This window comes from Pyrgilauda ruficollis, unplaced genomic scaffold (genome assembly GCF_017590135.1).
Source record: "Pyrgilauda ruficollis isolate IOZ18807 unplaced genomic scaffold, ASM1759013v1 scaffold37, whole genome shotgun sequence".
Lineage (NCBI taxonomy): Eukaryota > Metazoa > Chordata > Aves > Passeriformes > Passeridae > Pyrgilauda > Pyrgilauda ruficollis.
Window position 1 is genome coordinate 4,294,522 of NW_024525156.1, and position 27,548 is coordinate 4,322,069.

General features: G+C 37.7%; 1 protein-coding gene across 1 annotated transcript in view; it reads right to left on the reverse strand.

The window, feature by feature from the left end:
- The window catches only part of ABCA13 (ATP binding cassette subfamily A member 13), a 171,639-nt gene that overhangs the window by 140,845 nt on the left and 3,246 nt on the right, over nucleotides 1-27,548 (reverse strand). Inside the window, exons 2-13 of the mRNA XM_041475876.1 lie at nucleotides 26,307-26,400; nucleotides 25,063-25,186; nucleotides 16,737-16,885; nucleotides 15,857-15,885; nucleotides 14,547-14,710; nucleotides 12,297-12,412; nucleotides 11,124-11,257; nucleotides 9,219-9,383; nucleotides 7,493-7,695; nucleotides 7,264-7,356; nucleotides 3,478-4,813; nucleotides 972-2,670 (exon numbers count right to left, since the gene is read on the reverse strand). Coding sequence (XP_041331810.1) covers nucleotides 972-2,670; nucleotides 3,478-4,813; nucleotides 7,264-7,356; nucleotides 7,493-7,695; nucleotides 9,219-9,383; nucleotides 11,124-11,257; nucleotides 12,297-12,412; nucleotides 14,547-14,710; nucleotides 15,857-15,885; nucleotides 16,737-16,885; nucleotides 25,063-25,186; nucleotides 26,307-26,400 — 4,306 coding nt within the window. The remainder of the gene's footprint in view (nucleotides 1-971; nucleotides 2,671-3,477; nucleotides 4,814-7,263; nucleotides 7,357-7,492; nucleotides 7,696-9,218; nucleotides 9,384-11,123; nucleotides 11,258-12,296; nucleotides 12,413-14,546; nucleotides 14,711-15,856; nucleotides 15,886-16,736; nucleotides 16,886-25,062; nucleotides 25,187-26,306; nucleotides 26,401-27,548) is intronic.

The window sequence follows — 27,548 nt, forward strand, 5'->3', positions numbered from 1 at the left end:
ATGCAGCAACTCCAGTCTAGCAGCCTTTCTATTAAGTAAACCATCAGTAAATCTGAAGCAGTTTCCTCTGCTTCTGGATTACATATGATCTGAGTAATCAGGCAAATACGATTGTGAGCTCAAGATTCCTTCAGACACTGCATCTGTTAAACTGAACTACTTAACACAATAGCCATAAGATATCAACAAATTTAAGTTAAAGAAACTTCGTATGACTGTATTTGGATATAGAAAAAACCTCCACACACACCACAAAGAACTAGGCTCAAGCCTCCTTCAACATTTAGCTCCAAAGGCAAAAATGACTGTTGCCTGCCAATTAATGGGGGTTCAGTATTCAGACCTGCATGGATTTTAAAACACAAGTATCTTCAAATAATTTTTCTGTAATAGTTCCAAAGAAACCAATTAAAGTATCAATGCATATGACTAAACACCTAACTTAAAATAAACGCAATAATCTGGTCCACACAATACCAAATAGAGCTGGTCTTAACAACATAAATTGGAACAAATCTGAAATGAAACACTAATTAACTTAATAAAAGTTGTCATTGAGCTGCTCATAAACAGAGAGCCCTTCTGTCATTGCCAGCACACTTCCCAAAATGTGTACATGGAAAACACTTACCTCAGTTCTGCCATTACATCCTTATGCAAATTCATAAGTAAGAGTTTTATTTTATTCCTGTCATGTTCTGCAGTGGACTGAAATATTATTTGCAAAATCTCTTGTATGATCTCCAGAGTTCTGCTTTGGGACTGAGTAGAAGTGTCTCTATATGGTGCATTATAAAAAAATGAATCAATTAAGTCAACTTTATGAAGCTTAGAATTGTTTGTATGCAAAGGTTCTTCTACAACATCAAGGTCAGCAATTATATGAAGGAGGCTGTTTAGCAAAACTGAAAAAGCAGGGTGAGTATTATTCAATTTCTCTCTGCTAAAATGACTGTCACCAAACAACATACCAGTATAGTCCTTAGACTTATTTTGGAATAGCTCCAGAAAGGCAATAATATCTTTGACAGCCAGCAGTAGGTCATTTGATGAACTTTCATTAGTCATAAGGAGAATTAGAATATGCATTATTTTAGAATAATTTTTATCGTTACACTCGCATAGCATGCTCTTCACAATGTCTTGTATATCTTCAAAATTTCTTGGTACAGCATCTACAGATGATGTCTTAAACTGCTCTAGTAAAACATCAGGAGCCATTGAAGAGGACTGTCCAGTGGCCAACTTTAGTAATTGAAACTCTTGATCTATCACCACAAGTAAGTGTCTAACACTGAAATTCACCAATAAATTTTCTATGCTTGTAACAACAGGAAACAAGAAGTTCTCAAAGTTGTCAGTTATATTGATGTTCCCACTTAAAGCTGATATTGTCATAAGCACTGTGTGTGTCTGGTTTCCAACAGATGACAGCATCATCAAAGGCTGAATTACAGAAAGAAAAGAAAGGACAGCTTCAGTATTCAGGAGTCTGGAAACTTCACCAGTCATGTTCTTAACATTAGTAAGAACACTCTTAAGTGATGTTCTTGACTCTCTGTTCCAACTTCGGCCACCATAAAGATTGTTCAGCTGCTCAAGAAGTCTTTTGGCCATCTCCATTTCTGACACTGAAACACTGTCCAGAGTTTCTATGATTCGTAAAGCCATTTGGCTCTTTGGTGTGGAGGAACAATTGATTGCATGTGTATTATTCACCTGCAGTGGCACAGCATAAAGGGATAGCTCATTCCAAAAATCTAGCAGCTCTTTGAGAACTGAGCTATTTATATGATGGAGCTCAGAAAACTTCAAAATGATAGAGTTCCATTCCTTAATCTGATGAAAAAAGCAAGTCAGATTATGAATTATATCCACCTGAATGTCCTCCATAGAACAAACAAAACTGTCATCCAGAGTGACGAGTTTAAGCTCCTTAATAATTTCAATGACTGCATTGTAATGAAGAGTAGAATTGGTGTGCACCAAGTCACAAGGTTTAACAGTGGTATCACTTTCAGGTGTTGCTGTTGTGAGAGTCCAGCAGAATGCTGCAGAAAAACAAGCGGAGGTCTCTCCAGGTTCATTGGAGATGTCTGACAATGCCTCCAGCAATATTAAAAGATCTTCAACTTGGTTAGAGAACTCCTCATCAGTAAACATTGACATTTTTTCTTCCTGAGTCAGTATGAAAGCATATACTTCAGCTAGTGCTTCTGTAACATTTCCATGAGTCAATCTTTCTGTAAGGCTGATGACATCAAAGAGGAGGTTGAACACATCTTCTGTATTGTAGTGCTCATCGTGTTCAAAAAGCTGTGTTATTTGGTGTACATCAGTCAGGTTCCAGTAACATGATATGTTCTCAAATGCATCCCACCAGTCTGTTAAGGTACCTAACCCAGAGTTCTCAAGGTTAAAAGATTTGACATTTTTGAAGAAATTTTCTAGGGTCTCCTGGACCTGTTTGAATCTACTTATCAAAAACTCAACATCCAGGTTTCTCATGTTTTGCACCAAGGCAACCATAAGCTTTAGAAACTCCTTTTCGTCTCTTAATGGAAAGACAACAAATGTAGGAGGCTTGAAAACCTCAAGTGCCTTCCTTACCAGTTCAATATTCAGACCTGCTGTTTCTATCATTTTCTGAGGAAATGTTTTGTGTTCATCCTGCAAGTTTGAGTCAAGTTTTCTTATCATATATTGAAAGAACTCCATCAGCAAACTGATATTTTTCTCATGCAAGAAAGGTTCAGTCTCAGTGTCCAAATAAGAGGAGCTGTTTTCTTGGAATTCAAAAGTTTTATTTTTCAGAAGACTTTGGACTTCTGACAAGAGTTCCACTGATATAAGATAAATGTGGTGAAAAGGATTAAGGAGCATTCCTGAAGTCCTATTAAAACCATGGGTTGCCTGACTAAAATGGGTCTTATTTGACATATACAATGAAGTTGCAACTAAATCACTGATAATGGCTTGTATTTGCTCTCCAGAATTATTTAAAAGTTTAAAAATAAATTCAAGCACATTAATGTCATGTATCACATAACGTTCAGGGAGAATAAATTTCAAAGCTTTTGCTATGATATTTAAATAAACACTTGCACAAATCATATCAGAACCACCTAGGGAACATTCAGGGAGTGTCAAATTAAAAACCAAATTAACAAAGTTCATCACATTCATTAGCTTAGCATCCGTCTCAGCATTTCCCAGAGATTGCAGAAGAAATAAAATATGTTTTGCACTTTCAAGGTGGGAAGGTGACTTGTATTTTTCAGTGAAATTACTTAATCCATATATCCATGTGTTACAATCATCTGCTTCATCCATTGTACTATGAAAGTTTAGAAAAGAGTTAAGATGAGATGAAAAATTTGTTTGCAAGTAGCTTATATCTTTCAGACTAATACCCAAAATTATTTTGGTAATATTCTGGAAAATGCTGATACAAACTATATATTTTTCTTGAGGTACACTTTTTAAAAAAGCAGATGTGTCATTTATCTCAGTAAGAATAATTTCAAGTTCCTCTTGGGAGAGCTTAAGAATAGTAGAAAGGGAATTTTCAATGGAAAATACACCAGCACCCTTATCTTCTCCCTCAGATCCTCCTGAGATGAAAGCATCAAGCCAAGAATTCAAAACCTCTTCATTAACAATCTTCAGTACAGATTTCTGCATTTTAGTTATCACAGCTCCTACTGTCTCTAAAGCACTTTCTAAACTGCTATCTTTAAGCAAGTTTGTGACTTCAAATGCATTGTTAATTACCCTTGGAAGATTAACAAGGAAAGCCTCAAGATCTTTCAAGTCATTTGAATTGCCACGTTCCTGAAATACAGATTTTAAAAGTTTCATTGCTGCTCCTGTAGCTTCAACAATAGCCATAGCTGTATTATTGCAGAGTTCATCTTGAGTTACATTTAAAAGGTTTTCAGAGAGATATGCCAAATCATCTCGCAGGCAGACGAACCAGGTTGAATTCAAATTTAAGATTTCCGATGCTTCTTCAAAAATCTCGGTCCACACCTGAAGCCATGTAAAAGTGCAGTGCAAAGCAGAAGGCACACTTACCTTATCTCCCCAGTTTGTTACATCAGACAGGACACTGTCCAATGGAAGCAGAAGTAAGTTATAAACCTCTGCTGAATGTTCTTCTGAACTCATGTTTGCTAGATAGAAATCAGTGCACCCATTATTTACCAAGCATCCTGGAGGCAGATCAAGAAACTCTTCCAAATAACATAAGAGAGCTGTTTGGAGCTCTTCATCTATAAATAAAGTTTTAAGACTGCTCAGAGTGTCATAAACAACTTGTATATCTTGTTTTCCATTCTGTGCAAGAAACTGTGCCTGAAACTCTGTGTAATTGTAAATTAATAGTAATTTTTCACAGAGAGACTTACTGGTGAGGTTCCAGAGAAGATCAAAAGTTTCAAACAGAAAATCAAAAACTAGTTCCTTATTTTGCACATCATGCCATACTTGAGAAGATGACATACTTTTTGAAACCTCATAAAGAAGTTTTAACACAGTGTTATTGCTCTTAATATTTAAAACCAGGTCATCATTCTGGTACAGAGAGAGAATTTTTGGAACAAGTGAGGCCACAATAGTGCTGTTTAATTTTTGGATATTTCTGAGGAAATCATGCACAAGTTCTCCTAATTCTTGTACCTTATACATAAAAGTTGCATTGGAGAGAAATAAAGAGGAGGTATTACTCACTCCAGGAATTGTGCTAAATGAGACATTGACATGATCACCAGACAATGATTCAGCTTCAAAGAGATTTCTTTGCAAGTGTCCACTAAAATGTTTTAAACGGTCCAAAGCAGTAATATTTAACTCTGGCCAATCAGTCAGGATCTTTTTGAGCAACACCATACTTCTGTTATAGATTTTATTTTCTGTAATAGAAGATAAAATTCTAGATAAGGTCTCAATTGCCTCTTCCTCTTCTACTTGACTCAAGAGAGAAAACCTAGAATCTAGTTCATGGAATACAATTTCCACTATATGCCAGAAAAGTTCTGTCTTCTTTTTTGTCCAGATGCTCTGAAGAGGCTGGAAATTTTTTTGTAGGTTATTATGGAGTTCAGAAACTGCAAGTGAAAAATTGGTGGCAGATTCCTCCCCCTCAGCAATATTATTTATCCATATAATTGCATTACTCAAAGCATTTTCAATTAGAGACTTGTTTGAAGAAACCAAGAAATCAAACATAATTTTTTCTATGACTTCTACAAGATGAAAAAGATGATCCATTTTCTTTTCACCAAAAATCCTTACGTTTTCTTCTGTCTTCAAAAACTCTTTGAAAGACGTCAAAATCCTGAAAAATTAATTGTAATTTTTTTTCTTGTTAGTTACTTACCAGGCAGAGAAGAACTTTTTAATTATATATTATTTCAATTTTAGAATCTAGGTTTATTTACTTAATTCAGGGAAATTCCAAATATAATTTAAATAGCATCACAAATTAATCATCACAAAATCTGAATTAGCAAAACTCAACAATTGCTTTTGGTTTCAAAAAATGTGAAAAAAACCCTACTGGAAAGTCACAACCTCATTCAAATCAAAACCTGACTGCAGACAGCAGTTAGAGAATAGTGCATTTATCAGTACTTATAATCAAGCTTGTAAGCCACAAAGAGTCCAACACCTTTCAGTACATCACATTTTCAGCTGCTGAAAAGAAGAGAGTTTATGTCCCACAGACTATTTTACAGACAGGAATGAATCAATAAAATCAATCAAAACCTCTAATTTTCTATGGATTCTAAATAATTTTTTTGTTTTCTCATAATTATTGAAAGCTAGAACATTCCAATTGACTGCTTGATAGCTGAACACTGCTATTTTAATATCTACAAAAACATGAAACTGGAATGCACCCACTGATGTTTCTATTGTGTCAGTATTATTTATCAAAATACAAAACAATTACTAGCTCTATAAGATTGGTCAAGAGGAGGAGGTGCATGGAAGAAAGAGCTTTTGAATGTAAAGGCCTCAAGTTGAAAATATATTCTCTTTAAATATATTTTCTTTCTCTCCAGACTCTGCAATCCACAGAGATAGAGCACAAAAACATTGTGTACTGCAAACAAAAGGGTAAAACTGCTGCAAGAATACTTGGTTGTTGCTTACAACTGCAGCAGCACAGCAGTTTCCTTTTATAAATTAGAACCAAATTTCAAAACACCCTACTAAATGTTTTAACAATTTGATTGCAATATCTTTTTTACTAGTTGATAATGGTTTGTTTCTTTCAGATGTATCCTCAGATGTTGACTTGTATAGCATGAATCATATCTCCTCCAGTTATAGCGTTTGATACGAACAAGTAAGTACAAGCAATGAGAAAATGAGGCCAATATTCTAACTCCTGGAAACTATGCAAGTCATCCAGTGTGCCATTAGAAAGAGGGAAGTATCCTGTGCTCTGCCGTAGACCTTTCTTGAGCCTCTGCCAACTCTGACAAACATTAACTCCCTTTATGTACAGCTTAACTCCTCTGTAGACCCTTCCAGAGCAGGAATATTTGAACAGCTTGACAAAACATATCATTCTGAATAAGTACAGGGCTTACAGCCAAATCGTCACATAAAGTGTTTTGATTTACATTAAGTCATGAACCAGGGAACTTGAAACTGTAAGGAAAGCTCAAAAGCATCAAAAGAAATCACAGACTCAGAGTGCCCTAGATGAGATTGCAAACTACACATATACAACTAATTCCATGTGTTTAAAATTCTGTTTTCCATAGGCTGTAGCTGTTGATGAAGGCTTCTGTTACAAGATCTCCTGCACAACTGAGCTGACCTCTGCAATAAAAATTCTAAATATTTCACATGCACTGGACTTGATATACATGAGAAGTATTACTGAGTCACACCAACTATTTGTGGGAATTCAACTTTGTTTGCAGAACAAGATAAAAAATTAATGTCTTGGTTCAAAATGCCAATTATCCATAGCTGCTGATTCCTGGGAATCCTGATCATGTAGTAGTCATGTCCTCTGCTGAACTTTTAGGAAGCTATATTCTGAAACATTTATTTTCCAGAATATGTAAGCATCAGCACTATTATTTGATTGTATACAGGCTTTTGAACTACAGAATAAAAAATTTAATCACAAAACCGACAAAAACACAAATCAATTAAAAGCAAAGTAAAATGAATATTCAGGTTGATCTAATTTTCAGATCATAACTTAAGACAAGTTTCAGAAAGATAAGTATGACTTACCAATCACGAGGCAGGAAGCTATATTCTGAAACATTTCTTTTCCAGAATATGTAAGCATCAGCACAATTATTTGATTGTATACAGGCTTTTGAACTACAGAATAAAAAATTTAATCACAAAACCGACAAAAACAGAAATCAATTAAATGCAAAGTAAAATGAATATTCAGGTTGATCTAATTTTCAGATCATAACTTAAGACAAGTTTCCCTCATAGACGTATGACTTACCAATCACGAGATGAAACATATCCTTCTGAAAAATAGGCATCTGATTTCTCATTCCATGACTGGATCAGGGTATTTATCTCTGAAAAAAGTTTCCTGCCTTCCCTGTCATCTAGAAATTGAGACATCAAATCAGCCATGATTCTTCTAAGTTCCAAAAGGAAATTCTGAGAGAGACTGCTGCTGTCAAGCCATTGCTCAAGTACCTAGTGGATTGAATGCAAAACAGAACATCTCATAAATCAAAGCTTTCTTACTTAGGCGGTACACAGAATTTGCATGTCTTTAAAAAATTCACACAATAAACAAGGATACCAAAATTTCTCCCTTACAACCTCTTTAGACTCTAAATGACTGACATGACAAAGGTTGATTTTCAATACAGTTTTGACTGACATGGACATTGGCAAAGGAAAGGGCTACAGCACAAGACAACTGACATCCTATGTGGTGCTGACCTTCCTAAAGACCCAGGAATGGAAAAAAGATGGACTGAGGCTGAAATAAACCAAAAGCTGACCTCCACAGCCGATTACTCTGGCTTCTTTTACCAGACTTCTGCCTGCAGTGTGATGAAAGATAGTAGCCTTGATATTTTTGGAGACCCATGACACAAAGAGGCTTCTTTTACCAGACTTCTGCCTACACTGCCAGTGTGATGAAAGATAGTAGCCTTGATATTTTTGGAGACCCATGACACAAAGATGAAGAAACCTGCATGGTCCCAATGTGTAGCCCAGAAAAAAGCATAAAAAGGCCTGGCCAAAACTACTGACTGCTCTCCTTTCCTTCACCATTACCTTTCTTTTAAATGTCAAGTGAATATAATAGATTTACTCTAAGATATATTCTGTTCACCAAGACAAGTCACAGTGGCCAGCAGTTTACAGTATTTCTGGTTCCCATAATAAAGAACATCAACCTGTGCTTAGAGTTTTAAAATCATGACTGAAATTATTACTGGATTTTCCTACATAGAAATTAGTGCATTAGTTTTGGCAGTCACATTGAATTATTACCTCCTACTTCATCATACAGCAGGGAAACCTCAAAGATTACCTTTTTGAGGAAATACACAGGAAGCTCTACATGTTTTCTTTACATAATATTGCAAACATCTCTGGAGCAGCTTGACACATGATTCTTCTTTTTTTAATGGAGAAAAATATGATGTTTCAGCATAAAAACAAATACCAGTGTTAAGGTAGCTAGGTGTTTTTCTTAGGAAACGTCTGAATATTTAATTCTTTTGTCCATGCAACTACACATATGTCATTACAGAGAATGCATGGCAAGCTGTTCTGCCAGATCAGAATTTTAAGATGCTCTGCAGGAGGTTTACTTTTGTCTTGCTTCAGCCACCATTGCCAGAGACAGTGAGGGGAAAAAATAAATAAATATAATTATAGATCAGTAGAGGTGTCTAGTCAATTTTCAGTTTTGTTCAACATTCAGTCTCAGGTGGAACAGTAAACAGTTTCCTCTGACAAGTCTCTGCATTGCAGTATATTTCATGACATACCCTATTACATTTCAAATCTGATTAAGTGGACACATGATGATAGATTATACTGCCACTGTAATGATTCTTTATAAGGATTATTTCATTTTATTAGCAAGAAAGTTAATGAAAACAATTTTATAGATAACTTAGATCTTTTATCTGAGTTACTGCTGACGACCTACATGCAAAAACTAGGAATTCAAACTATTAATTTATTAAAGTTACCCGTGCATAGAGTTTGAACTTGCTGACAGCATGAACAAGATACAGTTTGGCCTCATGCTGTGGAGAATTACGGCCCTCTCCATTATTCTCTTTGTTTGCTTCATCTTCTGGGACAACAGCCAGAGCAGAGCACACAAACTGCTCCAGTGTCTCTCCTGTGGGAATCTGGCAAGGACACAAGAAATTGATGAGTATTTCAAGAGCAGCTGCTGAATGTTATCTCTCCTATCAACTTACTTATCTAGTGAAAATTAGAATAACACATAGCTTCTTCAGCAAGAACAAAGCCCATTTAACCCAGCCTCACATTCCTGGGCACATACTTCAAACTACTCCACTTGCAGGCTGCTGTATAAAATACCAGTGCCCCATTAAGGTGCTCATACAGGAGGCAGAATGATGAAACTCGTACACACAAGGAACTTTCACCTTATAGCTACACTGGTGTTGTTACTTCTACAGTAATTTGCAGGCTGGCACTGAACTAACTTGACTATGATGCAGTACTCCTACAGTAGAATAACTATATTGAAACAACAATTACTGATATAAAAAGCACTTAGTACAATGATGCATCTCAACCAGTGATTGCATGCAACATAGTTTAAAATTGAGGTTGCTGGGTTTCAAGAGAGTGGCCAAGAGAAAAGATTTTTTTCCTCATAGACTAATTTTTAAATTCTGCGATGAACGATTTCATATTCCCAAGCCAATAAATATTATTAATGCTTACAAAAATAATGCACACATTTTAATTTTGTTCTTGCCTTTCTGAGAGACTTTACATCCTTGCTCCTTTCAACTTTGACCAGAGAATTCATAAAAAAGTTTTGCACGTGTTTTGACACCAAACAAAATGGGGCATTACATACAGAATTGAAGTGTTCCAAACAAATATTATCCAGGCTTCCATATTTGCTTTCATAGTTTTTGATGGTCTTCAATGTTCTAACACAAGCACAAAATATTGAGATACTAGTTTAAATAGTTACCAAGTGAGTAGCCTGCGATTTCACAGACAACCACAGATACCAAGCTGCAGTTGAATGCAGTTCATTTCATCAAAAAGGCCATCACTGATATTTCATTAAAAGGCCATTCAAAAGTCAAGGAGTTTTTTTTTTTTTAATAATTTATCCATTTGTTTAAATCAGCTATTTTTACAATGAACTCTTCTGGAGTATAAGTTTAAACTGTATTGCTCTGCAAAGAACAAACAGATCTCACATAAATATCAACATGCTCTATTAAAGAATTTGTGGACTTAAGCACAAATTCAAAAGATGTTTCCAGTTTTCTGCAGTCAAACCAGACCACCACAACAGACAACTTCTGTCTATAGAATAGGTTAGAATGCCCTATCTGAAGAAAGAGATTTTCTTCTAGATGTGATACCTCACTAGGATATTTGATTAAGCACCACTGAGAAAACTTAATCTAGTACATTCATATCAAGATTGCACAACTGAGAAGAAAGGATTCTTGGTCTCCCTTAATTTACACACAGAAGAGACAGGCATTCTTTGTCCAGCAATTGAGATGAAGAATGCTGCCAGACAAGCTAATCCTGTCAGACTCAAATCAAGGACTTGGTTTAAAAGTTTAGTGGAGCAATCGTCAGAATTCTCTACAGGATTGGATAAAAAACTCATGACTGCCATACACAGTTGTGACTTCAAAGAAGTATAAATTCTTAAGTGTATACAACCAGACCTATCAGTATCTTCATGTGCAGAGATCCCAGCTAAAGCTAGACATTTATTTGATGGGAATGAAGCCAGGATAGTTAACAATCTTTTAGCTGCTTCACAAAGCTAAGCTTCTGTAATGCAGGAAAATACATTCAGGGTACACATGAAAAAAAAATATCAAAGAGATAGACACCAAAATTTTCAACTGATTTACCTCTGTTAATCGTGCTGTATAACTTAATACCTTCTCAATATGAGGGCCATCAAAACCAAACCTGGATTCAAGTTCTGCTTTCACAGCAAGCGGATTCCACAAAACATCTCCAAAAGAAAGATTGTACTGAAAACCTGAAAGAAAGGAAATCTTTTGTTTATGTAATTAATTCTTTTTATTCATGTTGTTTCTTGGTGGTTCTCACGTGTTGAGGTCCAAGTACCATGTTCCCAGCTTTTTTGGGGACAGCAGGACGTGTTCACCTGAACACAAATTTACCTAGGCTAAAACCCATGATTGCACTAGAGGTAAAGTCAGTTAAAGTGATGGCATTTTAGCAGTTGATATGATGATGGTGGGATGCATTTGCATAGCAATTGCCAGCAAACTCAGTAGGGTGCCATTCTGAACTGTACAGAGGCATGCAAAGTTGTGTGTATGGACTGGATGTGAATCACTACTGAGAATGAGAGCAACAGGAGAATACCAGAAGTTCCAGAGAAATCAAGTTCATCCTCTGTGCAAGGGCTCCAGCACATCACCTTTGTCCCACATCAGCCTTCACTTTTGCAGGTGAAGTGGGATTTAGGCTGCATATTACTCTTAGCCTGACCTTCCACACCAAGCAGACAGCTGCACCTGTACATTGTGTGCTTCAGTTTGCCCAGGAAACTTGCTCCTGACCTCTTCTTGTTTTCCTGGGGCCAGCCTACCTTCTCCAATTAAACTCATCTTCCACAGTGAAGCAGCAGATGGAGAAATGTAACCCTTCAGCTGATAGCAGAATTTATGAGAACAGAAGAATGAAGCTTAAAGTAAACCAGTCATAATGCTTAACATGCATGTCCAAAAAAAAATTGCTCTCCTTCTATCAAATGGAAGAAACCGTCCCTTGCATTGATTTAGTCTCTCTCTAAAATTCGTTGCTAAACCATGACCATTCTAAACACTATGTATTACACCAGTTTATCTGATAGTTACCAGAGCCTGATAAAATTTTGCAATCAGTATTGGTATTTAAAAAGCAGATCAGTAAAGAAGTAGGTTAGCAGTACAGCCATATAGTTTAGTCTCTGCACATCAGGAACTTAGCAGAAGATCCAACAGTTACTATCATATATTTCAAGCATTCTTATTAGGTAGTTCAAAGAAAATCTGAAGCAAATTTCTTACCTTCTAAGCTGCTATCCTGTACTGATGCAGCAGTCAAATTCAGTGCCATTTTCACCACTTCATAGAAACTTTTGCCCAGTGGCATCATAGCTAAATCCTTCAGTGATGCTAAGGTACTGAAAATGGAAAATAAAAATCAAGCACTCTATGCACCCAAAAACCTGAAAGGACTTGCTGGAAAGAGACAACCTTCAAATAACTGAATAATAAAACACTTTTTTTACTGTTGAAAAACCAATGTTTTATGAAATTAGAGTTTAACCGAACAAAGCACATATTGAGATTGAGTGAGAGTATCAGTCAATTTCCATTAAGGAAATGTGTCCTGTAAGGACCAATGTCCTCTTAAAAAAAAAGCAAATAAGGGTGAGGAAAAAGGGCAAAATAAGGGCAAAACTATCACAAACATTCTCTGTTATCCCCACAAGAAGGCAGGATCAACACAGAATACTTACATTTTACTTCCCATCAATCTGTGGGGAAAAAAATATTTTAAAGCAACATAATACTCATTCTCACAGGAGGTTAAACAAAGTGCATTACAGAATGCATTGATAAAAATATATCTATTGAAATTCTAACAAGTCTTTGTCACTTTCGCTGTGAACAAAAATTCTCTGTTAATATAACTGTAACTTATTACTTAAAATTTATGTCAAATTTACCAGTTATTTCTGACTGAGTAATGCTTTCTTATTATGCAAATAAGAATCCGGTTTTCCAGAGTGGATCATCAGTCTCCTACATTCATGAAAAGAAGGGGGGAAAAAACCCCAAACAAACAAACACAAAAAAAAGAAAAACCCACCCCCTTCCATAAAACCCCACAGCCGGTCACATAGATGTGAAAAGTTCTGTTAAGTACCTCTGAGAGACACAGCAAAACTTGGTACAGACCTAAAAGAGGAAAATGTAAATTCAGAACCTTCCTACTGGCTAAATTCTGCCTTAGAAAGGAGCACTAGTATGTAGTATAGTAATATGAAACTAGACAAGAAACAAGCATTGGGCAAGAAACAAGTGGCTTGCTTTCCAAATTGCATTAATGAGGGTAAATTTGATCACTGAAGGGCACAGAAATCTTAAAAAACCCTAAGCAAATGAAAACACCAAAACCCATGTGTAAACATCTGAGTCTCCTATGTACTTTCACACATTAATAGCTCAGAGAACAAGCTGAAATAAGGCTACAAATTACTCAGGCATAAGGGAAAAATAAATAAATTTTAAAATTCAAGCACCAACATAGGTGCAATCCACATATTGTAAGAGAAACTTTCTTCCCAGTTTGAAAAAAAGTTACATCATCATATCCTTCCTATCTGGGTTGGGAGCTGTTTTTGTTGTCCTTCTAGGTTTCGTTTTTGGGGTTTTTTTTAATTTAAAAAATGACATTGGGATCACAAGGGATGGCAGAACAGCACAGTAATTTCTCATTCGTGATCTTGGAGCCCCTGCTTCCCCATGGCCTAAGGCTGCTGAGGTACATGGCCAGTCTAGCACAGGCACCCAGGGTCAGAGGGCTTCCCTTGCTTTGTGACGGTGTTATTGGACTACAGTGACAGTTGCCTATCAACCTACTGCAATAAACTGCCTACCCTGGAAAACACATATCCGACTTTCACCTAACAATTACCTTATTTTGCTGAAAATTCCTGTAGATATAGGTCTTGGTCTATGCTTTAATTCTATGTCTTCCTCTGGATCCAGCTGTCTTTTACCTGATTCAGAACACAGTCTCTGGGGTGTTTTGCTTACCTCTTCATTTCTTGCAAAAGAACACCTAAAGCTATTTTGAAAGCAAGAGGCTTAACAAACAAAACTGAGTAATTTTCCTGATATGGACCAAGTGCTACATACATTCAGATCTGATTAGGATCAAAACTATTATTTTCTTATATTCATATGTCTATGTTCTGTCTTTCAAAGACCCCCAAAGTACATTACAAAGTTCAAAGCCATATTATGTGATGGGATGATTCAGGCATTGCTAACATGGAGCTGCTTATCAAAGACACCTAGGGCATCTCTGTTGAGTTTGGCAGAGATGAAAAACACAGTTATAAAGGAATCAGTGTGGGTGAAAATTCCTAACACAGTTTTATAAAAGCAAAATCGGGTAAAGAGAAGAAAATTTTAGCCTCTTTACACTGTAAAGGATGTTTATTTCATTAAGCAGACAGTGAGAAGAGGAAGAATTGCAGATAAAATTTTAAAACAGAGCACTTTCAAGACTATGAAATTACTTACTTTTGAATAACTTTTAGAAACTGTGTTATGGTAGCTACCTCATCTTCTGTATAAAAGCTGTTCAGTTCAAGATGAGGGAGTGAATGCAGAAGGTTCCAGAAATATGGTTGCTTGTACAGATTTTCTGCTCTAGAAATAATTTTCTCTGCTTCATTCAAATCCATCTTTAGGTGGAAAAAAATAAAAATTACATGCAACGCTTCCAACAACAGAAGAAAAAATTTTTTTAAAAAATTTAAAAAGCAGGTACCTGTTATTTCCCTGACCCTCTTGAATTTTAAAGCATTCATAATATTTTTTCTGAAGTGGAAACATACCTCTAGATTTGGCAATACACCACATTATTTTGGTGGTATTTTGAACGCACAGAAGCTTTGTTTCTTATATATATGTCTCTTTGCTCCGATGGAAAAATGGAGCTGGAGGTAAAGCTACGGCATCTCTTTCTGCCCAGAGGTGTAACCGAGGGAAGGATAATTTTTGAGCTCTCAAGCCATGCAGTGAATTTCTAAGCCTAAGGTAAAAAGATCAGGGGACTGCCCAGGCCTTGCCATCCTTGCCTCACAGCTCTTTGCAAGGCTTGTGGGGGTCTCAAATAACAACTCATAAGGATGGCTCTTTAAAGGTGAACAGCCTGGGATAAAACAACTTCCTCCACAGGACTACACAATATGATGCTTATGCAAAACAGCCTTTTATCACACTTTTTTATTATGTGGCCTTTGCTACTCTAAATTAATGTCTTACTAGGGCTTTTTTGCACAATGGTGACATAAGCATGCCTACAAAAAGAAGTTTGTGTATATACAAGCTTTGTTTCTAATAATGATCACCTACTGTCAACTTAATATTTTCTTAATGTTGAAAAATACATTGTTTCTATTCTATATTGCATTCCAGAAATGAAATTTCATATTGATATGGCTCCTTTCAATCAATGAGATCTTATGAGCAATATAAAAATGCTATCTAATTTCAAGTTATTAACTGGAAATCTAAGTTTCATGAAGTAGCAGCAACAATCAATCAAATATGGAAAAAAATACATCTGACAGATGCACTTTTAAATTGCTCCTAATAAACAAATAGTTGTGTATTTTAGCTACTAACAACCTAGATTGGTTAAAATAAGTAATCTAGAAACCATTGAACATCAAATTTACAAGATATAATTTTTCATTCAAACACCCTTTTTTTTTTTTTTTAGATAGTCTACTTAAACTTGACAGGATACAAATCTCTAACCATTATAATACAGATCCTCAAATCCCAGAACAGTAATCTAGAAATAGACTGTAAAAAATACTTACAGTAAGAAAAGTGGTGATGTTATGGAGCCCTGTAAAATTAAATATTTTTCTTTAAAGAGAAACATTATTAGCTTTAGAAGGATCAATATTATAAGCAAGAGCTAGCAATGCACAAAGGATGTTTCTAGAAAAGTAAAGGCACATCAAGCAACTAAAATCCCAAAGACAGTGCTCCATTTGATTTTCTGTGCTTCCCAAAACTTTTACTGTAATCACAAAAGCAATTTAAAAGACATTGCTTACTGCTCAATTTTTTAGTGAGGCAAAACCATCATGACAACACTAGATGAATGTCGTAGCTACCAGACAGCCAGGCATGCAAAGTGCCATTTCATCTAACTCTTTCTGCTCGAAAACTCAGCCAGAAACACAGGGTAGTGGGAAGTCTTCAATGTCCCACTGGTACAGCAACAAGGCTGTGCAGTGTGGGTGGAAAAGCAACAGCAGACTCAGACCCTGCTATTTCCAGTCTCACTCTTTCTGTGCAAGACTCAAGGTCACCTAAGGTCACCAGGTTTTCCATTCCTATACTATTTAGTACAACAGAAAAATACAGGGAGGGAGAGCTACATCGTCATAAACTACTTTTGAATGCATGTTAGAACAAGTAACCTTGTACCCTGATTATAATCCTTATCTTTTAAGCTTTCCTCTGTGTTTTCATAACTCTCAAATATACAAGGGCACAGTTTTAGAATGCTAATTTTTTTCTCTGATAATTTCGATGGCCACAGTATTGGTAATCATAAAATGGCTTTTTTAAGATCAGCTAAAATTTCAGTTGCCTAATTTTAATTTTAAGATCAAACTATTCTTTTGTTTGATGGCTATCACTAACCAACAGGCAAAGAAATTAATTTTTAGAAAAATCACAGCTTACCTGAGAGCCTTGAGTTTTCTTCCCATAGCTTTTCTAAGGCCATGGCTTTCTCTGTAGTATCAATAAATTCCTTTGCAAGTTCTTCTATCTCTTCCATGAAGCCTAGATCAGGTCCAGTGGCTCTCTCTGAACCACTGTGGGTGCTTGCACTATTTTTGACAGAAAAAAAGAGGGACAAGTGAGATAACACACTCAAATCAAGTAGCTGAAAAACTGTGTACATACTCACAGCAGTATTCTGATTTTTTTTTAACAATTTTATGTATTTAAACAATTTTTGTTTAGTTAAATTCATTAGCATGGAAGTTGCAGCACTGGGTCTCAAAACCTCAAGAAAGTGGGCAACGAAAAATTGCTGAGGTCACCTATGCCAATTCTGGCAGCAGCCAAGAACAGACACATCCAAAAAGTCTTTAATATTTCTGAACACACTAAACTTCTCTCTCAGGATTATCACATGTCCTGGTGGCAGTTCTTCGATGAGAAAGTTCAAGCCTTCCTATTGCATCTAAAGTAACTGTTTTTTCCAATACATGCAGCAACAGATAAAAAGAGTATTTTATTCTTATTATTGGCTTTTTCCTGATTTTAGCTTGAAGACATACCACTGATAAATGTTATCTCTGTTATTTCTATCACATTGCTATCTGGTGACTACTCAATAGCACAATTTTCTAACAATACTTTTACAAGGAACCAGGAGTCAGAGTCCTTTAAATGCCTCTTTACAGGACCTAAAACACCACAAACAAGGAAAAAATTATATTTAGCTTGTTACTAGGAAGCTGAATTCTGTTTTATCTAATAGGAGATTGAAATTATCTTAAGAGCTACATCTTGTCTAGCAAAAACATTGCTATTTTGCATCAAAACCACAATTAACTGTCACAGAATCAAAGAATGGGTCAGGCTGGAAGGGACCTCAGTGGTCATGTGGTCCAACCTCCCTCCTCAAGCAGGGTCATTATAGAGCACATGGCACAGGATTGTGTCCAGATGGTTCTTGAACATCTCCAGTGAGGCAGATTCCACAACCTCTCTGGGCACCCTGTTCCAGTGCTCAGTCCCCTGCACAGTAAAGAACTTCCTCATGTTCTGGTCCATGTGTGTCAGTTCTGCCCATTGCCTCTTGTCCTGTCCCATTTACAAAAATATAATAAAGAGTTATATTCCTTTCCCATCAAGCTTATATGCCAATACTTGCTTTCAGCAGAATTTTAACTTATTGAAAGAAAAGCCTAATGAGATCAATTCACAAACCAAAGAAAGCTATCAGTCACCACTTTCTCATTCTCTTATTTCCCTTTCCCTCCCTCCCTGATTCTCATTTGTTCAGACACAGAGCTGTTTGCAACTTCAGATTAAGGGAAACAAAGAAAATTTCATCTTAAAACAATCAAGTTCTTAATTGTTTCAGTACAGCTTATTTTGATCCCAACTTGGCTGACAGACAGCAGGATTTTGGAAAACTCTTTCACCATCCTCAAACTTCAGTGGGCTAAAGGCAGAACAATTCCTCAACATATATATTTCCTTTTTAAATGGAGTTTTAAAAAGCAGCTTTCTGTTGTTCAGAAGGTGGCTTTTTGGGTTACTAGTAGTTGCACTTCAGCTGTTGTCTTTGAAAACTACCTCATAAATTCCAATATTACTGAATCTCCCAGAGCCCAAAATTTCAGACAGCTGAGAATACTCGTGTCTGGCAAAGAACTGAAACACCACATACATACTGAAATCTTCCTAGCACTCTGCTTTTTGAACATGAGCAAGAAGCCAGCACTTGATCAGAATAACAGCAGCCACAGTCAGGACATTAAAAAACCAAAACTCTAGCTCAGTTTCCATGGGTTTTTTCACAGGTTTTGGTTGTCTTGGGTTTCTTTTTTGTGGGGTTTGGAGGGAGTGGTGGTGTTAGATTTTGTTGGGGTTTTCCCAACAAAAATAGTTTAGTTGCTGAACATAAAATTGAAAGCTAAACTCTCCTAAGAAGGTCACTTAAAAAGTGTTCAGAGGAGTGCAGTATTTCAACCCACACCGTTTGTCCTCCAAACTAGACCCAAACACCTAGATGGGGCTTGCATCCCCATCTACAAACCTTCTGGTTTTAGAAACATTGCAAACAACAATGCACTGAGAAAAAAGGCCTTAATCACATATGAGCACACTGCAGGACTAATGCTGTCTCCAGGGGCTGCTGGGGCTGCCTGGCCTCCTGCCAGCAGCCAGGGACACAGACAGGAGTGACAGAAGGAATCAGTAATTCTTTCCACTCTATCCCCATCACCAACTCTGCTGCACCTTGGATCTGCAAAGCTTGGGTTGATAAACAGCAGGGAGCATGCAATAAAAAAACATCCTCTTGGTGCTTTAGCCCCTTGTTTGATGCACAGCAAAAGCACATTAGACAACACAGGCTGAAATGACAGCAGGCTCAGCTGGGCTGTCGTTTCACTGCTCCCAGGCTGGAGGACTAGGGATACAAGCTACTGCCCTGGGAGGTACCACAGAGCACAGCTGAGGAAAGGAGACTGGGAAGATACAGACTAGAAATATTAAAGAAAGCAGCAGACAGCACTTGGAGTATGGTGGCCCTGAAGAGCTACAGGGCACAGTGCAGGGAAATCATGTTGATGGTAAAAGTGGAGAGGGAGCTGAGAAACTCTAGGGGGATGAGGATATTTAGGGCATGGCAAAAGGAGCAAATCCAAGGCATAAGACCCAGCTGTTACAGAAGAAAAGGCACATGTGCAATCTGAAAGACGCATAGAAATGCCACTTTCCTAAGCACAAGCCTCCCAGCAGTCCAAGAGCAGCTGTTTGGACATGCTGGCTGTGAGCTATTAGCTTTGTGGGGATTTCCAGGTCAGCTGCCATGTCAGCTAGCTGCCATTTGTGGCCCTCTTTTGCCATCATTGTCACAGACCTGCCTCTCGCTATTCTTGGATCTGAGCACAGCCTCTTTATGAAGGGGAAATGGCAACAGGTATGACACTGGTTATCAGGCTCAGTTTTATGAAACACATTAAATTATTACACAGATCTTACTTGCTGAATATCTGTGCTAAGATTAAGGGATTTTATATAGCATGGTAATAGAGGACTACATTTAGCTCCTAATAAGTGCTACAAGTTACTACTGATCTCTTAATTCAGCACAGGTTATAAAAAATTGCAGGACGATGTCACCATCTTGCCAGAAAGATAAGAAACTACACTTCAAAACCAGCTGCAGAGACAGTCAAAGCAAAGAATTTTCAGCCAGTGTGCCAACAAAAGTATGTAATTGTTGTACTGCCACTCTCCCAAAGAGCCTTCAAAGTGTGCTTTCTGGAGCAGAAGGCGGCATTAACTCATTTGTGTGTGAACGTGTAAAGGAAGTCCAGCAGCCATACCGAGGAAATTCCTAGCAGCAGTTGCTAGGAACAGTAAAGAGGGGAAGCAAGGGATAATAAAAAATACAAAAGGAGGAAGCAGTAATTTGTAGGAGAGGACATACATAATTAGAACTAGGGTGTTAGAAGAAGGGTTTGGGGAGTCTATATATAAAATTTCATTATCGTCCATGGTAGCTTTTCACTCAACTGTACATTTCCACAAAGTTCACGAGAACAGAAATCAAACTGAAGACATACATTGGTACAAGTTTTGATTGTGACCAAATACTGCAAAAGAGCAACAAGACTGCATCTCTTTGAGCATGTAAAAGCAATTGTAATTTCCTAAAGCCATTACTCAGAAACATTAATTCTGTCCAATTTACTCAGTTACTCAGGATAACAAAAAGAACATTTCAGAGTTCATCTGAGAACTCAGCTATGATCTGAAATGCCTTTTAGACTCCTGATTTTCATAAGCATCTCAGCCTCACCCCTGTCACCACTTTAATAATTTCTCTCTAAAATTGCAAAGCCCCAGCTGGCTTCCATTCTGCACTATATCAGGGTTTTATAAGCCTGGAGACATCAATACCAATACACACACTGGACTCTGTGTCTCTCACAGAAAGATCTTTCTCTTCCATGTTGCTACAATTATAACCTTCCTAAAATGCAATGGACTGAAATACATAACAAACTAAAAAAATATGTTCTTCTTAATTGGCTCTAAAATTAAGAAAACCCATGTTTAAATTTCCTTTTCTCTACAACTCCGGCAATCTATAAGCAAGGTCACAAAAACTGCTTCTGTTTTTCAGCTACACAGCCTGCAACTACAAAAGTAAAAGATGGCCCAGACCACAGAGCTAATACTGCAGAAAGTAGCTGCAGCCATAAGCTATCTCAAAGAACTATTTCTCATTTGAAGATATATGCCACTAAAGAAAAATCTGACCCTTTAAGCAATTCTTACACACAGATTTTTGCTGACTCTTAGACCTTCCTTGATTTTATTCTTCCACACCTGCTGTTGTACATGAGCTCTTCTGATGCTCCTCCACTGGAGAACCCAGGCCAGTAAAAGGTTTAGAACAGTAAGAAGAAAGGGGCTGGCCTGAGCAGGGCTGCTCCAGGAGGGGGCCCGGCTAGGACCTGAGGCAACCCTGGAACAGCCCATGCCCTCACCAGTGAAACACAGTCCCCCAGGCTGCCTGCAGGCAGACACAGGGGTGTGTTACAGGCTCCAGAGACAGCCCCAACAAGGCAGGGTGAGCCCAGGAGCACAATCAGGTGCAAAAGGAGACAGAGTTACCACACGGGCGTGAGTGGCACATCCAGCAGAAGTGCCAGAGACAGATCTGAGATTCTACCACATCTACTGGGTGAGGCTGCTTAGGCTCCTACCACGTGTAGCTAAACAAACTAATGTGCTTAGAGAAATAAGCTAATAAAGGGAAATAAACAAATGTGCTTAGAAATTATATTTTAGAGTCTTGGTTTAATGATATTTGTGGTTCTAAGTCTGAGAATGGCTTAATTTTCTTTTAGGTCTTTGAGAAGTCTAACTAACATAGATCTAGGAGTCTAGACTGCAAGGGCAAATCCCACCATGTTCTGCAAGATTCGCCAGGGAATCCAGAGTACTGGGAAATCATGATGTTTCCATGCACATGCATGGAAAGGTGTGGGTGTAAGGCCACAGGACTCCTGGGCTGTGTGGTTTTTATCTTATTTTCATGCTCTCAGTTTTACACTGTGCTCCACTAAGATGTGGAGTGGAGTGGGGAATGGAACATTCTGGAAAGAGCAAGGAAAAATGTCCTTTGTCATGAATACTTCCTTGTTCCTCTGCTCTGTCAGTGGGTATATCAGGCTAGGGAATCATGCCAGTGAGCTGCCAGCCAGCAGCTTTTGCAGTGGCTGAAAAGAGGAGCAAGGAGCCACAGAGCTCTTGCACTCTTGCAACTGGATGCTTTCCGAAGCATCAAGGAGGTGGCAGATCTTGCTGCAAATCAAAGTTAATATGGTTGTAGGCTTCAACTGGCTCATCTTCTCACCACATCACAGGCTGTTGCCTGAAGGGACAGGGGCACATCTGTGAGGGCACAGCCTGCAGCAGAATAACTTCACCCTGGGCTCAGCCCCCCTCAAGGTGGGGGGCTGCTCACTGACAAATAGCTATTTGTGGTTTATGGATTCCATGGAGGTTCCAGCAGCAGTCATAGAACTACTTACTTCCAAAGACAGCTACTACATTTCAAAGTGATAGCACCAAAGTGTTACATACTGTGAAAAAAAAGTCAAGTGTCCATGCAAACTATGCAGTCTCTGACTCACTCTTAATAAACACAATATTATTGACATAAAAAAGGTTCCTTTATCAGACTTATGGTTTGATATAAATCCTTGAAGGGAAGACAACTGATATTACTGTTCCTATGACACCCCATCTCTCCAGTCAACAGGGACTGGACTCAGTTATGTTTGACTGATCAAACTGACAGTCTATATTCCTAAGGCTGTTGGCAGCCAGCATAAGTCAGAGCAGCCCTGAGGTTGATTTAATTTATACTGATGGACCTGGTGGAACAGGCTGACCTCAGAATGAACTTCATCCTACCTTTTTAGCCTTTTTCTTTACCTAGGCTATATGCTACTCAGTGCAGCCTATTGAGTGCATAAATATGGATACATGCATGCATTTTATTTTTCAGTTGAATAATTGAAAACCACTGAATAATTGCCCTGATTCTTAAGTAGGTCTAAGACTGCCTCCAGGAAATTCTCTCCTGATTTTCTATTGAGCTGGAACATAATTTGGGCAGTTCAGTCAAAACAGTGTAAATAATCATGCAGAGCAGTCAATAGAGTTCATAGTTGCTAGAAATTTAACACATTTGGATGGTATCTGAACTAGTGATGTAAATAAAAGCTATACTTTTAGGGAAGAAATTTTTAAAAGGCTAGAGTTAGGGTAACTCTTTAACCCAGTAATATAGAATTTCTACTGCAAGTAAGAGGTGACAGGCTTTGTACTGAATTTGAAAGACCACAGCACAGGTTTGGTTTGCCTGAACTTGGTTTTTTTTTTTTTTTTTTACTTGGGTTCACTTTACCTTTTTTTATTTTCCTGGCTGGACAACTCTGGAATTTGCTGTATTTTCACTTGTCACTGCATAACACCATCATAGTTTTATAGAGATAGAAGTAGCAAGTGACCATTCAGTGCAAAATGAGATATTTATGGCTAACAAGGCAGTGCAGAAGACACAGGCCCAGTATAATAGGTGAGACCTTGAGAGGTGAGGACAGATATGAACTGCACTGGAATATAATACTGGAGTATCTGGGATGATGAGAGGTGGGGCACAGGCTGGTACTGAGGGCTAGAAACAAGTCACCAGTTTAGTTCAAATTCAGAACTGTAGCTGGACAAAGCCAATTTCTAAGCATCAAGAAAAAATAGTAGGTAGCTAACATATGCAAAAAACACCATATTCATTCAGGTGTACAACATAAGCTTGAATGTATCCCAGAGCTGCAAACCAGTGGAAACAAACAAAGTAGAAAAGCACACTAGCAAACACAAGTGACGCCAAGTGCACCCTCAAATGAAAAAAGAAGCCATCAACCCCACATTCCTCCAGGTAAAATACTGTATATCATGACTTTCCATAACAACCCCACCTCCATCCATCTGCAGCTGTTTACAGGACCCGGAGCACCAGTGGAAAGGTGAGCATAACCCCAGAGAAAGGACTGGAAACTCAGTGGTCATGTAACAATTTTAGCTGTATTAGTGGGAGGAGGAGGAGACAGAGGAGAATTTTAATACAGGTATTTTTGTCTATAAGTATCTTGCGTAATAATGCATCTTGACTAATACTGGCTTAAATTGTTAAGATGTCGATTCTAGTAACAAATTCTACTTTATGTATAACGTGTTTGCCCATAAACAAGGTTTATTTTGTATGTTCTTATGTTCAATCAACAGTTCTCTACATGTACAAATAACTGAAGCAGACCATCTTGATCAATATATGGGTATTATGGCCTATTACTGTGATACTGAAGCTTCCCAACTTGTTGTATGCTGAATTTATTGCTACCTATAAACTTCTACAATAGTAAACCATAAATATTTGGTTCTCCGACACACCTGGCTCAGCCTTTAAAGATCTTTTGGTAGATATTATCAATTTTCTAGGAATAAACATACAGATATAAATGTATATATTCTGATTAGCTGAACCTAATTTGACTTTATTGTTATATATTTTGAAAGGCTGTTTATGACTGTACCCTTCAACCAGTCTGCATAAGTGTCTTGCATCTCAAGAATTTTTGGAGTAGATGAAATTATTTCATTTCTTCAAGAGAAATTCCAAATTAAAATCAATCTTTTTTTCTTTCTGCATGCTAGGATCCTGTGACAAGGACTTATGGGTAACTTCTAAGTTCTTTCTTATTACAGAACTTCTTTGTGGTCTTATTTGAAAGTTATTCTTGTTTTGCTTTCCTGGGTTCACTTCTCCCACTGCATATACTCCCAAACTATTCAAAGCTGAAATCCACATATAATTCTGGTGCTCAGCTTCACTCACTTCATGTAATAAAAGACTTTTAGTAAATGATAAAAGTATGCTCTCACACAACATTACAGAACCAACGTTACAGCAGCAAAAGGGAAGGAATATGACAAGGTACAGCTATAATTTTATCCCCCCAGAGTGTTCAGTATCCAAAAAGGCATGAAATGCCCAAGAAATGTAAACAAAAATTAGCAAGAGGTATAACTAAGGCCTTACACCTTTTGCAGTCATAAGAACACTGAAGGAAACTTTTAGCACAGAATAACATTGCTCCTATTTTTCCTGTCTACGAGGCAGTAAGAACCTTTTCTGTAAAAGAAGATGCACTGTGACAGTGGCAGCTTTGTCATAACCCACCTAAAGCGGCCGTGTCTCTGCGCTGTGTAACTGGTATTCCTGCATCTTGAACCAACGTTACAGAAAAGGGTCCGCATGAAAGGATAAAGGCCCCGACTCGGTAAGTCACGAGCTTCTAAGTAACCTGAAACCAAGCAGCAGCAGAAATGGGACCAGTAATATTGCATTTGCAAACTGTACCATCACATTGTGCTTCCTTGTCCTAAAAAGCCTCTTTGTCACCTGCAAGCAATGAAGTTGTATCAATGTCAGGTGTCTCATTTAAGAAAAACTCAGTCGTCACGGAAAATGAGTAACCTCTGTGTCAGATTGTGACAACAAGCTACATGTGACATTTGAAAGCAATCTTTGAAGAGCTGATTTTCCTGGTAGTAACATTATTGCAGTATCATGTGGTTGCTAGCCCCTCTGCCCAAAATCATGTAACCTGGATTGGAATATAGACTTCTGCACAAAGTGGTATTTCCTATTTTCTCACAGGCTTTCAAAAAATGAAGGAACTGGTGTTCAGCAGTGTCTGAACATGCATCAATCAAGACTGTCTAAACAGCCACTTTTCCATATCTCTAGAATTATCCACAGCTCTCTATAAAGTAAATATATATAATGCAGGCTCCATTCTCTCCAGATAGTTCACTCTATAGATCTAGAATTGTTTTACCAAACTGATTTTTAATGTAGCTAAAGCTGGTTTATCCCCATTTTACTGCATTGGTGAATAACCGAATAATAAACTGAATAGATAATAATATAATAAATAATTATTTTCTAAATGAATTATATTTTGACAAGATAAAAGCAAAAATAGCTTTATAAGGTGGAGGGAGTTTTGAAGTGTTAAAGGAAATGGAGGAATTTAACAAAATATTAATTCTCAATCCCAGGAAGTGAGTAGGGGTGAGGTTCATCTTGTCTAATTGTCAATATCCACCTCTGAGGCAGTAATCTAAACTCCATTACTCAGTAGAAAGCAATAAATACAACTAAAACCAAAATAATCTCCCTCACTCCAAAGCTGACATTTAAAAGTTGTCTTACCAATCAGATCGTAAACTTTGCATCTCTTTCCCACATAAATACAGCTTCCTCAGGCCTGCAGCTGGACAAGATTGAATCCTACTGTAGGACTCTTTCCATTGACTCCACTACATTTAAGTCCCCCCTTCTAGGGTGTCTTTAGTGTTTGCTAAATACTTCTACGAGTAGAAGCAACCAAAATAGAGCACAAGTGAAATAAAACATACAGTTTTCCTTGTATTTTGGGGGCTCCTGGAAGCGGATGGCAGCTAGAATCAAGAAAAGTACACATGGCCACAGTATTTCAGTGAGAGAAAGGACCTGAAAAAGGAAATCAGAACATCAGTCTATAGAACATAGGGTTTGGGAACAAATCATTAAAATTCATATGTCTTTACTTTAAAATAAAAACATTATATATCCTCTCTACAACTATTTAAGGAAAAACAAGACCATTAAAGCAAGCTAACAACTGACTTCTATTGTAAATCCTTATAGCTTTGTGAAATGCACTTCTTTCAGAACAGAAAAGTAGTTTTCATTTCAGTTTATACTGTTTGTAGATACTTTCCTCAGGTCAAGACAAAGACTGGCAACATGATGATAGTGACCTTCAACTTTCCCATACCTGAGCCTACTAGGAAGCCAGCAGCATGCTGCACCTTGGTGAAATTCTTCATGCTCCCCTGAGCCCTTCCTGGTGGCAATACCTTCTTGTCCTTCCTTGACTCCCTGGCTGCTGCCATCACACCCTTTCTGTCACCTGCACTCAAATGCTCTCCAAAAGCCACCTTTGTCATTTCCAGGAGGGAAGACCAAGTGAGACCAAGCTAACAGGCCTGAGGCTGCCCACAGCCACACTTCTCATATCCCAGTGTTCCCATTTCCAGAGCCACAAAAAGGCACACAAGCCAACATGCAGCAGGACTCAGATTTTGAGTGTGTCTTCTCTGAGCAGATTGCACATACACAGCGCACATTCACGCCTCTGCGGAGAGGACACAAACTCCCAAATTGATTGGAAGGAAGAAAAAGAAACACCAAGAAAAGCAATTGTGCCAGTTTTAAGCAGCAGAAAGGAAGAAGCAGCCATTCAGCCAAGTTTCAAAAGACTTCTAGATTCACTGATGACAGCATTAGGAAAGTATTAATAAGGACAGAAACACAGTAGAAGTGACAGCCATGCTGAAGGTCTCCCATTAGAGGCTGTTCAGAGGGATTTTATTTCTAAACTGTCAGAGTTGAACCAAATCCCATCACAGAAGTAAACTTGGGTGTGTCAGAAAAATGCCTAAGAACCATAACATAAGAAAAAATCCAGTGGCTGAGTCTTCCCTGTGGAGAAGGACACCTGTGCTGGACATTAGACAAGGAACTAAAGGTTTCCAGAAATTTAGGGATATCGCCATTTATCTAAACTGATCATACTCAACAATGCAGGAGCCAACCTAATAAAAGGGAGGATGGTG